This window comes from Theropithecus gelada, chromosome 1, assembly GCF_003255815.1.
Source record: "Theropithecus gelada isolate Dixy chromosome 1, Tgel_1.0, whole genome shotgun sequence".
Classification (NCBI taxonomy): Eukaryota; Metazoa; Chordata; class Mammalia; order Primates; family Cercopithecidae; genus Theropithecus; species Theropithecus gelada.
Window position 1 is genome coordinate 119,892,561 of NC_037668.1, and position 14,399 is coordinate 119,906,959.

At 41.2% G+C, this 14,399-nt stretch overlaps 1 protein-coding gene across 4 annotated transcripts in view; it reads right to left on the bottom strand.

Annotated features, from left to right (window-relative positions):
* TGFBR3 (transforming growth factor beta receptor 3) overlaps nt 1-14,399 on the bottom strand; it is a 226,348-nt gene that overhangs the window by 13,426 nt on the left and 198,523 nt on the right. For all 4 annotated transcript variants that reach the window (XM_025395686.1, XM_025395675.1, XM_025395665.1 and 1 more), the window contains 2 exons: nt 4,636-4,677; nt 2,169-2,276 (listed from right to left, as the gene is read on the bottom strand). In XM_025395686.1, coding sequence (XP_025251471.1) covers nt 2,169-2,276; nt 4,636-4,677 — 150 coding nt within the window. The remainder of the gene's footprint in view (nt 1-2,168; nt 2,277-4,635; nt 4,678-14,399) is intronic.

The window sequence follows — 14,399 nt, forward strand, 5'->3', positions numbered from 1 at the left end:
CAAGCTTTGCTTTTTGTCAGGTTTGTGTGCTTGCCTGTGGGTAACAGTCTGGATTACTGGGGGGATTTCAGTGGGGTGTGTTCCAGTAGTGAGTGTCATTTGGTTGCCCTATATTCTGCCTGGACCTGGCTTCCTGGCCCAAGATTAGCTTTGAGAGTGCAGCTGTGTGACCAAGGCCAGTCAGTGGCTGAGCAGGCACATGGTAAACATCTGTGGGTGACCCAGTCTTTTTGGAGTACTATCAAACTCATTCCCAACAGACAACATATGCTGCCAACTGCCCTAGCACCTTTCAGCCAGGCAGGAGGTTGGAAAAGTTGCAAAGAACTGTTAGCTTGAGATCTGAACATGTCAGTATTCCTGTGACAAAATTCTTACTCTAAAGTGCTGCTCTGCTAAATGCTATCTTTCTGGTCCGTTTATAAACTGTTCATGAGGAAGAATGCTCCTAAACTGATTCACAGATGGTTATATAATACTCAGAATCATGACACTGGAGTCTTATTTATTTTGAGACAACTTCTCTTTCTGTTGCTCAGGCTGGAGTGCAGTGGTGCCATCACAGCTCACTTCAGCCTCAACCTCCCAGGTTCAAGTGATCCTCCCACCTCAGGCAGCTGGGACAAGAGATGCACATTACCATGCCATGCTAGTTTTTGTGTGTTTTTGTAGAGACAGGGTTTCACTATGTTGCCCAGGCTGGTCTTGAACTCCTGGGCTCATGCGATCCTCCCGTCCCAGCCTCCCAAAATGCTAGGATTATGAGGAGTCATTTTTTAATCTTTCACATAAACATACTTCACTCAAAGTATCCTGACTAGAAACAAGCATTTGAGGACTCAAAGCCCCTCTATTAGAAAGTCTTCTACGTTTTTGCCAAGAGATTGACTTTTGGGTGAATGTCCCATGCTAGGCATGATGAGTCCATTCCTCTCCTTCTGGCATAATCTAAAATACCTCAGTCAGGACATGTGGTATTTAAAGTGAAAATTCTGATGAAAAAGAATCTGACACTTTTAACTACCCGAGGATCACTGTGTCATGCTTTTATTCTCAACAACTTGAGGTTTTGTCTAGCAATCAAGAGGGTAAAGATATGACTCTTCAAAATATCTTTCGGTAGGTACTTCCTTCCCCTTTAAATCAGCCATCCTTTCAGCTTGGCCCAAGGGGAAGCCAAAGATCATGGCATTCATTGGTTTAATGGACAATTAATGAAATTCGAAACAGAGAAGCTGGGCCTGCCACTTGCCTCTGATGGATCAATCTAGCACAGTTTACCTAGGTTCACAGTGTAAAACCACAAGGATCCAAGAACAAACAAGAACAAGACCAACTAGTTCTCTAAAGTGCCTCAAAATGCATGTCACTCCTTCCCATAGTTGTAAAGAAACTAAGAAAGAAGCAATAGCAGGGCAATCCTTTTGTTCTTTCTCCATGGCACTGAAGACTCCCTTTGCTGGCCTGCTTTCTGTATTGGGGTCAGAACAGGTTCTCTCATCAGGCCACTCTGTTTCAACCTTGGGACTGGTAGGGAGGGGCACATCTGAATTTTGAAGATTGAGGGATAATAGCTTGAAGATGAAGTGCTCTGTTTCATCACTTTTATTTCATTTTTTCAGTTCATGGAAATCTATTTAGAAAATTTAACTTTAAGAAAAACATGACAATTTAATGTTTTATCAAAGAAGACACAGCATGGGTTAAAAAAAGGTTGAGAAAATCTGGTTTAAGTCATTGATTAAGGACTCTGATGGACAGTGCTCAATACCTTGGCAGGTGTGGTAATAAAATCTTGGCTTTCTTTTTCACCTCCTCTAATTTATATGCCTATCCTTAAATCTTTGGTTTTGACAGAATGGTTTGTATTTCTGTACATTGTCTGCATTAACTTTAAACTCTAACAACAAAGCAGCTTTATTAGCAGCTAAATTTCACCAACATCACAATTGCAATTAGCACAAACAGTTTAAACATTCCTTTTCTTTCCACTGTTTATGGCAAATTATACTTTTGTAAAACCCAATTTAGGCCAAATATGTAAATGTAAAAATAGTAGGAATGAACTTTCTCTTTCATTCATGATTTCGTCCAACAAAACACTGAGTGTCTACTGTGTGGCAAGAACACAAGCTGTTCACCAACTCATAGTCAACAGTCACACTAACCTGTGTGAGAATAGATGTACCACAAGGCCCCTGTCAGGAGTGCTCCGATCACAAAGGCTGCAAACGCAATGCCCATCACGGTTAGGGTGTCCAGACCATGGAAAATTGCTATAAAGGAGAGAAACCGATACACACAACTTTTCGGTTAGTCTGCATCATACATTGCAATTTTATATTTGTTTCACAAGCACTGTCATAAAGGTTGAGCACTAATAAAATCTGAGAATGCAATGAAGATTCCAATAAAATACACTGTATTTTGTAACTTGCAATTTTTTTTTCAAAGGAGAAATGAAACGATCAGGTTTTCAAGGTATTCTCAGTTTGCAATTTATTTTGATCAACAAACTAACTAAAAAATCAGATTTGCAAACTCTGTAAAATCTTAAGTCTGTCATCTCATTGTCTCACTCTGAGGACCTACTATTTGAATGGAGGGTGGCTTGAAAATTCAGTTAAGATGCTTTGGAAAATAAAGTGAACTTCCATGATCAAAATCTGCCTTATTGCTGCTTATTCACTGAACACCTCCAAAAATGACACACTGCACAGAAAACACACACCTTAGAATACTTTATACACACATTTTTGTGAACATTTACAAGTATGGAAGATAACAGAAAGAAAGGAGAATATAGAGTAAAAATAAACTATTCCTGTGGATTATAACATTTCACCGATCTCATATTAAACTCTTAATCTTAACAGCTTCATATTGTGTCATTTAAAACAACCTACTTTTTAACACTTTTCCAACCGTGATCTTTCTATGAGGGGAACGGAAATACCTCCCAGTGGGGAGTGATGTCAGTTTTATGATCAGCAAAACATATAAATAGAACCAATTGTTTCTCCATTTGGCAAAGGTTTTTATATTTGAAATTAATTCCAGGCCCCAGAAATAGAACATTTCCTTTCATTTAAGAGAACTACCTTCTTTGAGTCACTTATAAAAAGTTAAAATTGGTTTCCAAGGGAGAGGAGTTTTTGGTAGAATACAATTTCTAAGGTCTCTGGGTTTTGAATGTAAGTGGGAAATACAGGATCTCCCCACCATTATCATACTATTTCTACTTTCTGCTCCAGTCAGAAGCAACTCCGGTGATCTCTATATAAATTAAATCCCTTTGCCTTTCAACTCACTGCAGTGTAAAGAAAGCTATTTTTTTACATGGAAGATTGCCATGCACTCCTGTGACCTTTGAGCAGCCCAGCACTCCAAAGGCTTGGGGGAAGTATGCCATGGTGGAACGAGTCTGGAAGGATCCAAACTCCCAAGTTCTGGTCCCCACTCTTTTAGATGTGTGCTCTTTGGTGTGTTCATTTAATTTCTGAAAAATGCAGATAGCTTCGGTCACCTGCTGAAGTCAGAGGGTCAACATCTTGAGTTTGTAAAACGGATGAAGATCCACTAGATGGAGGAAGAGGTGGGAAGAACTCCCTGGAGGTGAGGTTGAACCAAGCCTTCAGCCTATTTAATCTAGTCCTTACAACTGATATTAGAAGATGATTTGCCTTTTCATACCCACAGATGCAAAAATTGAGCATGATTACAAGTTTTCAGTGAAACTATTCTAAATTTCCAAAGATGGATATGTGTCCACATGTGCCTCTCTTCGAGTTCATATTGTTCCATAATTAAAAAGTAATAATAATAATCCACTTAAGATAACGGTTTATGAAGCGCTTTGTGAAAGGAACTTTCCAGACTGATTGTTACATGTAGTGAAGAGTCAGCCATGGAGACTAATCCTGGGAGTCTTAGGAAAGGAAAAAAAGCACAGATTCACAAATTCTCCTCAGGAGACAACATTATCTAGAAGAGCTGTGGGTGGACAGCTGGGAAGTCCAGGTTCAAGTCCTGCCTCAATGCCAATGAGGCAGGAATATTTCTGGGTCAGCATTTTCTTCTGCATAAAACAATGAAACTGGCCTAGACAATTTCCAAGTCCTCATTCTGTAGCAATTGGTGTTGCTTTCTCTTTCATTTGTACATGCTCTTCCTGGTGCCCCCAGCCCTTGCACTATGGATTGTCTTGAAAGTATAGCAATGAGTTCCCTTAGCATTACTTCTCTGAGCAGATAAACATTGTTGATAAGACTTAAAGCAAACCACTTCCATGGCTGTATGTGAATACTTCCAGGTCAGAACAGACATAAGCATGCAAGTCATTAACTTATCTCTCTAAATAAGTTACTACCTTCCCACTCAAGCCATACATGCCAATGGATCAACAAATTAATATTTTAAAGTGGTAAAGGTGGAAAGGGAAAAAGAAAGCAGGGATAAACAAAGGACAGAGGAAAGGAAAAAATATGAGCAAAAAGGGGAAAGGGGCAGGGGGAAGGGAGAATGAGAGCAGAAGTCTCCTTATCAAAACACAAAGTTTGGCAAATGTTCACTAACCAACTCATTCTTAGGAAAGCCCAGGAGGTTTTATTTCGAAATAGCTGCATAAAGACTTACGTGGAGAAATTGGATTTGGTTCCTTCACGCTTGGACGTTTTTCTGAAACAAAAACACAAATCACAATGTATTCTATGGAGAACCAAAATTTAAGCAAAGGGTCATCAAAGTCTCAGCAGAAACTGACACTTTTCCATTTGTTAATAAATACTTTGAGAAAGGTCTGTCAATGATCCTCTTTAGGTATCAAAACTATAATGAGTTACCCAGAAATTTTAAGCATTGTAATTTTTAAACAATCAATTGTATAGGCTCTCCAATTTGAAGAAAATTTGAAGGCAAACACCTAAACTTAGGGAATTTGGGTCTGACAATTTGTGGGTGTCTGTCTGTCTATATCTTTTTATTTACTTACGAAAAAATCCAATACCTTTAAATACCATGCCTTTCCAGTGTAGTCTATAATATTATTCTGCTTTCAAAATACATTTATACACATTTTTTTGAGGGTCTCACTTTGTTGCTCAGGCTGGAGGGCAGTGGCGCCCTCAGCTCAGTGCAGCCTCTGCCTCCCAGGCAATCCTTCCACTTTAGCCTCCCAAGTAGCTGGAAGTACAAGCGTGTGCCACCACACCAGCTAATTTTTATATTTCTTGTAAAGACAGGATTTCACCACGTTGCCCTGGCTGGTCTCTAACTCCTGGGATCAAGCAATCCACCTGCCTCGACCCCCAAAGGCCGAGGGATTATAGGCGTGAGCCACTGTGCTCAGCTTTCAAAATATTCTTTTAATTTAATATACACATTTTGTAAAAGTACTTTGTTCTTCTATTCTTAATGCTATTATCCTATAGTTTAACTCCCCTTCATTGCTCATCAGGATTATCACAGAGGCCCCCTTGTCTCCACCACTACCCTCCCCCCAATTATTTCCTCCTCCACATTTGCCACCAGAGTGAATATTCCAGAGCCCAGAGCTGATCATGTTATAACCCTGACTAAATCCCTTGATAACTCTCCTTCCTTTATAGGGAAAAAAATCCAAACTCTTTAACATGGCACACAAAGTTCTCCCTTCCTTCTCTATCCTCTCTCTCCAGCCTCCTTTCCTGATGGAGTCCTTCACCCATGATGGGCTTCCCATACTTAGTAATTTAAGCTCCCCAAATTCTCTATGCTGCTCCGTGTCATCATGCTTTGCAAGTTATCCTGAGATACCCTCCTCCCCAGATCGGCTTTGTTGGCATTTTCTCTGGGGGACCTTTGCTGAGTCTCCCACTGCTCCATCTCCATCCCAGCAGAGCTCGTCTCTCTCACCCTTGCTCATTCCATCCCTCCTCTGTTACACTTGGGCCATAATGCCTCCTAGTTTTTTTTCTCTCTCTCTCTCTTTCCCTTGCTCTCTCTCTCTTTTTTTTTTTTTTTTTTTTTTTTTTTTGCTGTGAGGGCAAGGTCTGGTTCCCAGTCATCTGTATATCCCCAAGGGCTCAGACTGGCATAGAATAGGTCTTCCAGAAATGTTTGGTGAAGGATAATTAAAATGTGAATATACTTTTTGCAAATGGAGGTCACAGAGGAAACCAGCAATCAGACTATGAAGATGTTCACATGCGGTTCGCACCAGTGCCATGAGGAAGGCAGAAAAAAATTTTATATCACTGTTTTGGAAATAAGCAGCCTGAGACTCTGATATCGTGTGACTAGAGCCCAAGGTCACAGCTGGAAAGCATCAGGGCAGAAGTTGAATCAGAATTCCAGAGTTCTGCCTAGCAGGCTAAATGACTGGTGAGCGTAGCTCTGTCCCTAGCTGGGGAAGCACTGATGAAGCAACTATTTGTGCACAGTTACTCATTATCTTCAGCAGTGAGGCTGAGACCAGCAGTTGGGATATTATGGTCCATCACCTATTTTTGTATGGCCTGTGAGCTAAGAACGGATTTTATATTTTGAAATGATTTTTTAAGAATCAAAAAAGGTTATTTCATGACATGTGAAAATTATATGAAATTCAAATTGACTCCATAAATGAAGCTATACCTGGACACAGCTATGCTCATTTACATACTGTCTATGGCTGCTTTCATGCTGTAACAGCGGCGTTGAGTCATTGAGACAGGGATTGCCTGAGCCACAAATAAAAAATAATCACTATCTGGTCCCTTACAGAAAAAGTGTGTTGAGTCCTGCTATAGACCTTGACTTTACTCTTTGGAGTTTAAAAGTGATACATGCTTAGCACCTCTCTTTTCATCTCCATTTTCTTTTTTTTTTTTTTTTTTTTTTTTTTGAGACGGAGTTTCGCTCTATCGCCCAGGCTGGAGTGCAGTGGCCAGATCTCAGCTCACTACAAGCTCTGCCTCCCGGGTTCACGCCATTCTCCTGCCTCAGCCTCCCAAGTAGCTGGGACTACAGGCGCCCGTCACCACGCCCGGCTAGTTTTTTTTTTTGTACTTTTTAGTAGAGACGGGGTTTCACCATATTAACCAGGATGGTCTCGATCTCCTGACCTCGTGATCCGCCCGTCTCGGCCTCCCAAAGTGCTGGGATTACAGGCTTGAGCCACCGCGCCCGGCCTCATCTCCATTTTCATTCACTACAGAAGGAACACACACCTTGTGTCTGAATTCACAGTGAAGCAAAAAGAACTTGGGAAAATTTGACCCAAACAAGCAGCATCTGAATTGATGTCTACAAAAATAAAGAAGCTAGACAGGGTAAAAGAAAACAGAACTGTAAATTCTCAGGATTAACCATCTCCGATGGGTGGGTCAACATTCTGGCCACATGAGTTATCAATGTCTGGCTCTAGGGGAAGGAATGCTACCGGACGAATCAGAGCCACCACAATGGAATGGTGCCCCCTGGAGTTGTGCAACATAGTGGCCCTCGAATGAGGATATATGCAAAAGTTATACTTAAATACAATTACTAAGAAAATAAAAATGATTGTATGTTTTTAAGAAAATCTAATTCAGTATGCAGAACACACACTAATTATGCTAACTACAGAAGGCACTACCCCAGGAGCTGGGTCCCATCAGCCTCATTGGCACCAATAAGAACAATGATGCCTTACATTTGTACATCTGTATGGTGTTTTGCAATAGACAAAAAGCCTTTGGCCTTCACTTACATTGTCTCATTTTAAACTCCCAAGAACTCTATGAAGGAAGGGTATCTAGCCACAAACTTCTCCTACTTTCAAGAAGTAGTATTTGATTCCCTGAACTAAGTCCAAAGGCATTTAAAGGTTGCTACAGTATGCATCATGTAAGAAATATACACACTTCTGGGAATAATTCCATCCAATCAACCACCCATGGTTAAACTTTCTCACTCAGAATCCCCAAGCGGTTGAAAAATTATGACTCTCTCCTAAGGAGACCTCACATGTAAGAGTTTAGGTTTTATAGTAAGGCCTGTGTGATGGATGACATTGTTTTAAAATTCTTAATGGATTTCTGTTATGATCTAATCCTTTACCCCCACCCCAAATAGGGGCCTTCTCACAGAGCTAAACAGAAACAGTTGTTGTTCATTTCCCCTGCGTGAAGTCCCTTCGTGATTTCTGTGCACAAACAGTAACAAGCACAGGCTGCAGAACTGAGGTTAAAGGACTCTCTCCTTGAACTTTTCTCTTCCTGAATCCCTAAGAACCCCCGAGTATAACTAAAATGGCTTGATCTCCACCGGAACCCTATCATCGAGTTGGCATGCTGAGAGGAAAAGAGTGGACGTAACAATATTTACTTTTGGTTTAAGGATAAGATTGTATGAAAGGAATCTTAGCTATTGCTGTAAAGAGAATTGTAACAATAAAGATTTCTTTACAGAAAGGACAAACTATAATCAACGTTCTGAATTAAATCTTTTCATATACTCTGAGCAAATTTTGGTCTCTAGAACCAAAATTCCCCTCCTCAGATTGTTCAGCATGGTTTTCATAAATGGGATATTTCTGGGGTTATGCATGAGTAACTGACCACAGTTTTTGGCCTTTAGTGTTCAATTTGGTACTAGGCACCACAGGATGGAGTGGGCCCACAGTGAAGCAAGGCATCCCACTGGTACCCGCATCTATTGGCATTTGGCAAAGGGAAGAATAGGGAGAGGAAGATTCCTCCTGGAGACTCAGGAGGTCTTTGTACAGGCCCCATTTAAGATAGAGTTTTTACTAACTTGACGTCACAGTAACTGAACCCTTTCTCTGGATTCTTTCAATATTTATGATATTCATTGCAACTGCCTGTTCACTTATCTGTATCCTGCCACTAGACCAGCGTGTCTCACGTGGTGGGTGATTTTTATTCCAGGGGACATTTGGAAACGTCTAGAGACATTGTGAATGGTTACAACTGGGCTGGTGGTGGGAGGGTGTTGTTACTAGCATGCAGTGGGTAGAGACCAGGGATGCTGCTTAACATCCTGTAACACACAGGCAGCCCCCCAACTACAAAGGGTATTCCAGCCCAAACACTGACTGAACTGAGATTGAGAAACTTTGCACTAGGCTGTAAAGGCCTTAAAGACAAGACAATTTGTCCACTATATACCGGCCATATCTTAGGTACTCAATAAACTTTAAAAAAAAACAAATAACCACAAATATCATGTATATTTTACTCTTGGGTATTTCCCCAGCAATGCAACCTTCACACCATTTTCAGAGTAGCCTTTCTAAATGACCTAAGCATCAGTTTCCTGCTTGAGATCTTCTGACGGTTCTTAACTTAGAGGTACATACTGGAATATGTATGGATGAAATTAAATATCTGGGTTTCCTTCAAAACAATCCAGTGGATGACAGAAAGTGATAAAACAAGATTCACCATAAATTGGCAATTGTTGAGAGTTATTCTATTTTTGTATATATTTGAAATTTTTAAGATAAAAAGTTTTTAAAATGTAAAATACTGGCCGGGAGCGGTGGCTCACGCCTGTAATCCCAGCACTTCGGGAGGCCAACGCGAGTGGATCACCTGAGGTGAGGACTTCGAGACAAGCCTGGCCAACATGGTGAAACCCTGTATCTATTAAAAATACAAAAATTTGCTGGGCATGGTGGCAGGCGCCTATAATCCCAGCTACTTGGGAGGCTGAGGCAGGAGAATCACTTGGACCTGGGAGGTGGAGGTTGCAATGAGCCAAGATTGCGCCACTGCCCTCTAGCCTGGGTGACAGAGTGAAACTCTGTCTCAAAAATAAATAAATAAATAATGTAAAATACAGGATGTTAAACAAAATCTCTATGATATCCCTCCTTCCCTTCTTGGATAGAGACTGCATGCCCTGGTCTGTCAATTAAGCATTTCTACCAGCTTTCCACTCAGTTTCCCCTTACCTCGACCTCAGCTTGAGGACAAAACCTGGCTGGTCCTTTAGAGTATCTTTATTCTGGAAAGATCAAATATGTTCCAAAAAGTAATGCCTCTCTTGGATCAACTTCCAACTGACATTCACAACTTTCCCTTCCCAAAAAACCTCTAGTTTGCTGAGAGGTTGAGAGGAAGGAGAGGAAATTAACATTTACTGAGTATCCAAGATACGCAGGCATTTTTATTTTTTAAAGTTAGGCGGTAAAAATATGGAGAAAATTCAGTATCTCAAATATTTAACTTGCTAAGAATTAAATGCATCTATAGGTATATAAATCATGGCAAATTTTGGAATGATATTTTTTGCTCCTGACGTCCACATTCATACTCTTCTGTGTATGTGCACTGTTTCAGAGAAATGGTTACTCCTCCCTTTCACCATTTAAAAAAAATCATCACCAATGTGGTATAATCATTTTTACTGTATAAGCCCAAGTGTTCTCAAATGCTGTACAAAGTGGTCACAGAATCCAAGGTATACAGCACTAATATGCCTATACTTCAAAATTTCAGAAAATAGGGTAGGACGGCACTCCCTCAACTATTTTAAATGTTTTGTCATAAACCATAATATGCATAAACTATTTATGTTTTCTGGGCTTTTTCTGTGAGTTACTATTGAAAATCATGGAACTTCTCCTGAACTTGAATACTCTGCTAAACAGGTTACACATTTCCCAACATCTTAACCCCTTGGGTGAACAGACATTTTTCCTAAAATCTTTCATCTTCCTTTTAGTTCATAATTATTAGGGTATTTGGGGTGTTACCTTGAATACTAATGTGATATGGTGTGAAAAGGGAGAAGTGGGCCGGGTGCAGTGGCTCACGCCTGTAATCCCAGCACTTTGGGAGGCTGAGGTGGGTGGAAAATCACCTGAGGTCAGGAGTTTGAGACCAGCCTGGGCAACATGGTGAAACCCAGTCTCTACTAAAAATGCAAAAATTAGCCAGGTGTGGTGGTGGGAGCATGTAATCCTAGCTACTAGGGAGGCTGAGGCAGAAGAAGCACTTGAATCCAGGAGGTGGAGGTTGCAGTGAGCCGAGATCGTGCCACTGCACTCCAGTCTGGGTGACAGCATGAGACTTTGCCTCAAAAAAATAAAAAAAATAAATAAAATAAAATAAAAAAAAGAAAGCAAGAAAAGTGAGAAGTGGGGCAGGGAGAGGGGTGTGAAGACATAGATGCATATGATTCTAGTTTTCAGTAAAAACTAGAAACAACCTCCATCTGGAATAAGGCACAGGGTTTAAGAGCACAGGTTCTGGAATCACAGTGCCTGAATTTGAATCCCAGATCCACCATTTATATGCTGTGTGCCCTTAGCCAAGTTATCTCTATACAGAGGTGCTATGAGGATAAAATATAATAATCCACATAAAGCATTTAGCACAGAGCCTTGCACAAAGTAAATGCTCAACAAATGTTAGATCATCATCTTCATCTCCATACTATCATCATCAGCTTTAAACTTTCATCTATTGTTAAAAATCTAAATGGTAGAATGCTAACCCAACACTGATTCCCAAAGGACTTAGAGATCAAAAGTGGCAAAGATGTGCTCAGGAAGGTTCCATTAAAAACAGTGGCCCAGAGGAGGAATCCAGAAATATTTTTGTAGTCTTGATTGCCTACTTTCCTGTCCACAGAAGAAACACTGAAGTATGTCAATGCTATTGGCAGGGGTGGCCACAGAGCAGCTCTCTGCCTGGCTGTGAGGTTGCCAACCAGAGCCTTTATCTGCTGTCCCAGAAAATCCAAGTGGTGAAAAATAAGATGAACCAAACAAACGACCAGGGAGAGCTGGAGTTTTGGCATGGCCTTCAAAGAGCACCTATGTAGTAAAAGCACAGTGAAGCGTCCCATTGGTTGGGAAATTTTTATCCAAAAAGTCATAGATTCTACAATAAAGGGACATAAAGCTGTCTGGCAGGAAGGACATTCGTGACCTGTTATTATCCAAATAAACCAATGCAATTAGACAAACGGTCACAGTCTCTTTTTTCTTTTTTTTTTGAGACGGACTTTTGCTCTGTCCCCCAGGCTGAAGTACAGTGGTGCGATCTTGGCTTACTGCAACCTCTGCCTCCCAGGTTTAAGCAATTCTCATGCCTCAGCCTCCAGAGTAGCTGGGATTACCGGCGTGTGCCACCATGCCTGGCTAATTTTTTGTATTTTTTTTTTTTTAGTAGAGACAGGGTTGCACCACGTTGGCCAGGCTGGTCTTGAACTCCTGACCTCGTGATCCACTCGCTTCGGCCTCCCAAAGTGCTGGGATTACAGGCGTGAGCTATTGCGCCCGGCCCACAGTCTCTTTTCAAATGACTATTCCAATTCACTTTGAGGCAGAAGGCACAGGCTCCAATGGTCTGCATTGAGGAGAAATGATTTAGAGTCAAAAGAAAATAAACATAAAAGGTGAGAGGAGTCACACAGAGCTGAAACCTGCCAGTACACTTACCCCAGTCAGTGCAAAGTTAGAAAGAGAATTTGCATACAGCCCCTGGGAAGCTGGCCTACAGTTTAACCTCCTCAATTTATTTAACAAACCTAAGTAATACACTTTCTTCACGCACATGCTTCTCAACTAAAATCTAGTCTCAATTAGCAAATCTCATAAAATTGCTGTGATATTTGGCAAAACTTTCCTCTTGAACTATTATATAAGAAAACATTGAACTCTCAGTACAATTATACTAAGTTTAAATAAAAGTAATTACCTAATTTGCAACAGAAATTACTTAGAAAATACCACCAGGCTCAAAAGAAGAATAGATGAATTGCTGGAAGTTATACTGCTGCAATATTAATGCCTAATTATTGTCTGGCATGGGAAAAAGCAAGCTGCTGCCTTCAATTACTAGCAGAATTACCTCTCTCAAAATAGTTACAAGTAACAGATGGAATCCGAGGTAGCTGCTCTTATTGTTAAATTGTCAGAGACGTTTGAACCAGAGTGACTCTACCTTGAATCCGGCTGGGTAAAATGAGGCCGAGGCCTACTGGGCTGCATTCTCAGGAGGTTAGGCATTCTCAGCCACAGGATGAGAGAGGAGGTCACAAGATACAGGTCATAAAGACTCTGCTGATAAAGCAGGATGCAGTAAAGAAGCTGGCTGAAACTGGCCAAAAACCCCCAAAACCAAGATGGCAATGACAGTGACCTCTGGTTGTCCTCACTGCTCATTATACACTAATTATAATACATTACCAAGCTAAAAGACACTCCCACCAGCACCATGACAGTTTACAAATGTCATAGTAAAGCCTAGAGGTTACCCTATATGGTCTAAAAAGGGGAGGAACCCTAGTTCCAGGAATTGCCTGCCCCTTTCCAGGACAACTCATGAATTATCCACCCCTTGTTTAGCATACTATCAAGAAATAACCATAAAAATAGCAACCAGCAGTCTCTGGGGCTGCTTTGTCTATGGAGTAGCCATTCTTTTGTTTCTTTACGTCTCTAATAAACTTGCTTTCACTTTACTCTGTGGACTCATCCCCAAATTCTTTCTTGGGTGAAATCTAAGAACCCTCTCTTGGGGTCTGAATTGGGACCCCTTTCTGGTAAGGAAACCACTTCCATAGTACAAAACAGAGCCAGCTGCTTGCTGCCCAATTGTGATTACTCTGCAACACAATTTATTTCTCCTGAACCCAATAAAAAGGAACTATTTGGACCATCCATTTATATAAAGACTGGGTCTGTTATAACTTTCAAATGGTTGAAAACCAATCCATAAAAGTAAAAAAACAACAACAACAAAAATGTTGCCGAGAACATCTCATGTACATTTCACACCAACTTTAGGACAGCCAGGAAAATGAATTAAAGATTATTTTGCTTCTTCAAACAGAATAGTTGAGTATTACAACTGAAAGGACCTTCTGGAAGTCACCCAGTCCAAACCTCTCCTTTCCAGATAAAGAAAATGAAACCCAAAGAGGTGGTGGTAGGGGGCGTTCTCCAAGGTCCCACAGCCAGTTAGCAGAGAAAGCTAAAAGCAGTGCCTTAGGCTCCCAGCTCCAATCCAGTGTGCCTGCCACCTATACTCTTCTGCCATTTTGAGGGAGCACATACATTCATAGGAAGGGGGCAGATGCCACCACCAGGTATCACAATTGGAATGGCACAGCTGTTTTCACAAAGATTAATCAACCAAATAAGACACTAGACAGTACCCGCATGCCTCTGTTCTGGTAGGTCCTGCCCACTGTCCAGGGTCACCCCTGCTGCCTAGTCTTGTCAAATCCCAATCCAACACGCTCAGATCAGGAATGCCATGCCAGGGCCACCCCAAACCCTAGATCTGGTGTCAGCACCACCCAGCAGATCTTCCAGCTAATGCCCAGCAACTGCAGCCAGTGTGCTGGCTTTTGTCAAGGCCCTTGGTGCCCAGGTTCCTCTGTGCCCCTCAGAATGGCAAGTGGCAGCCTGTAGCTCTAAC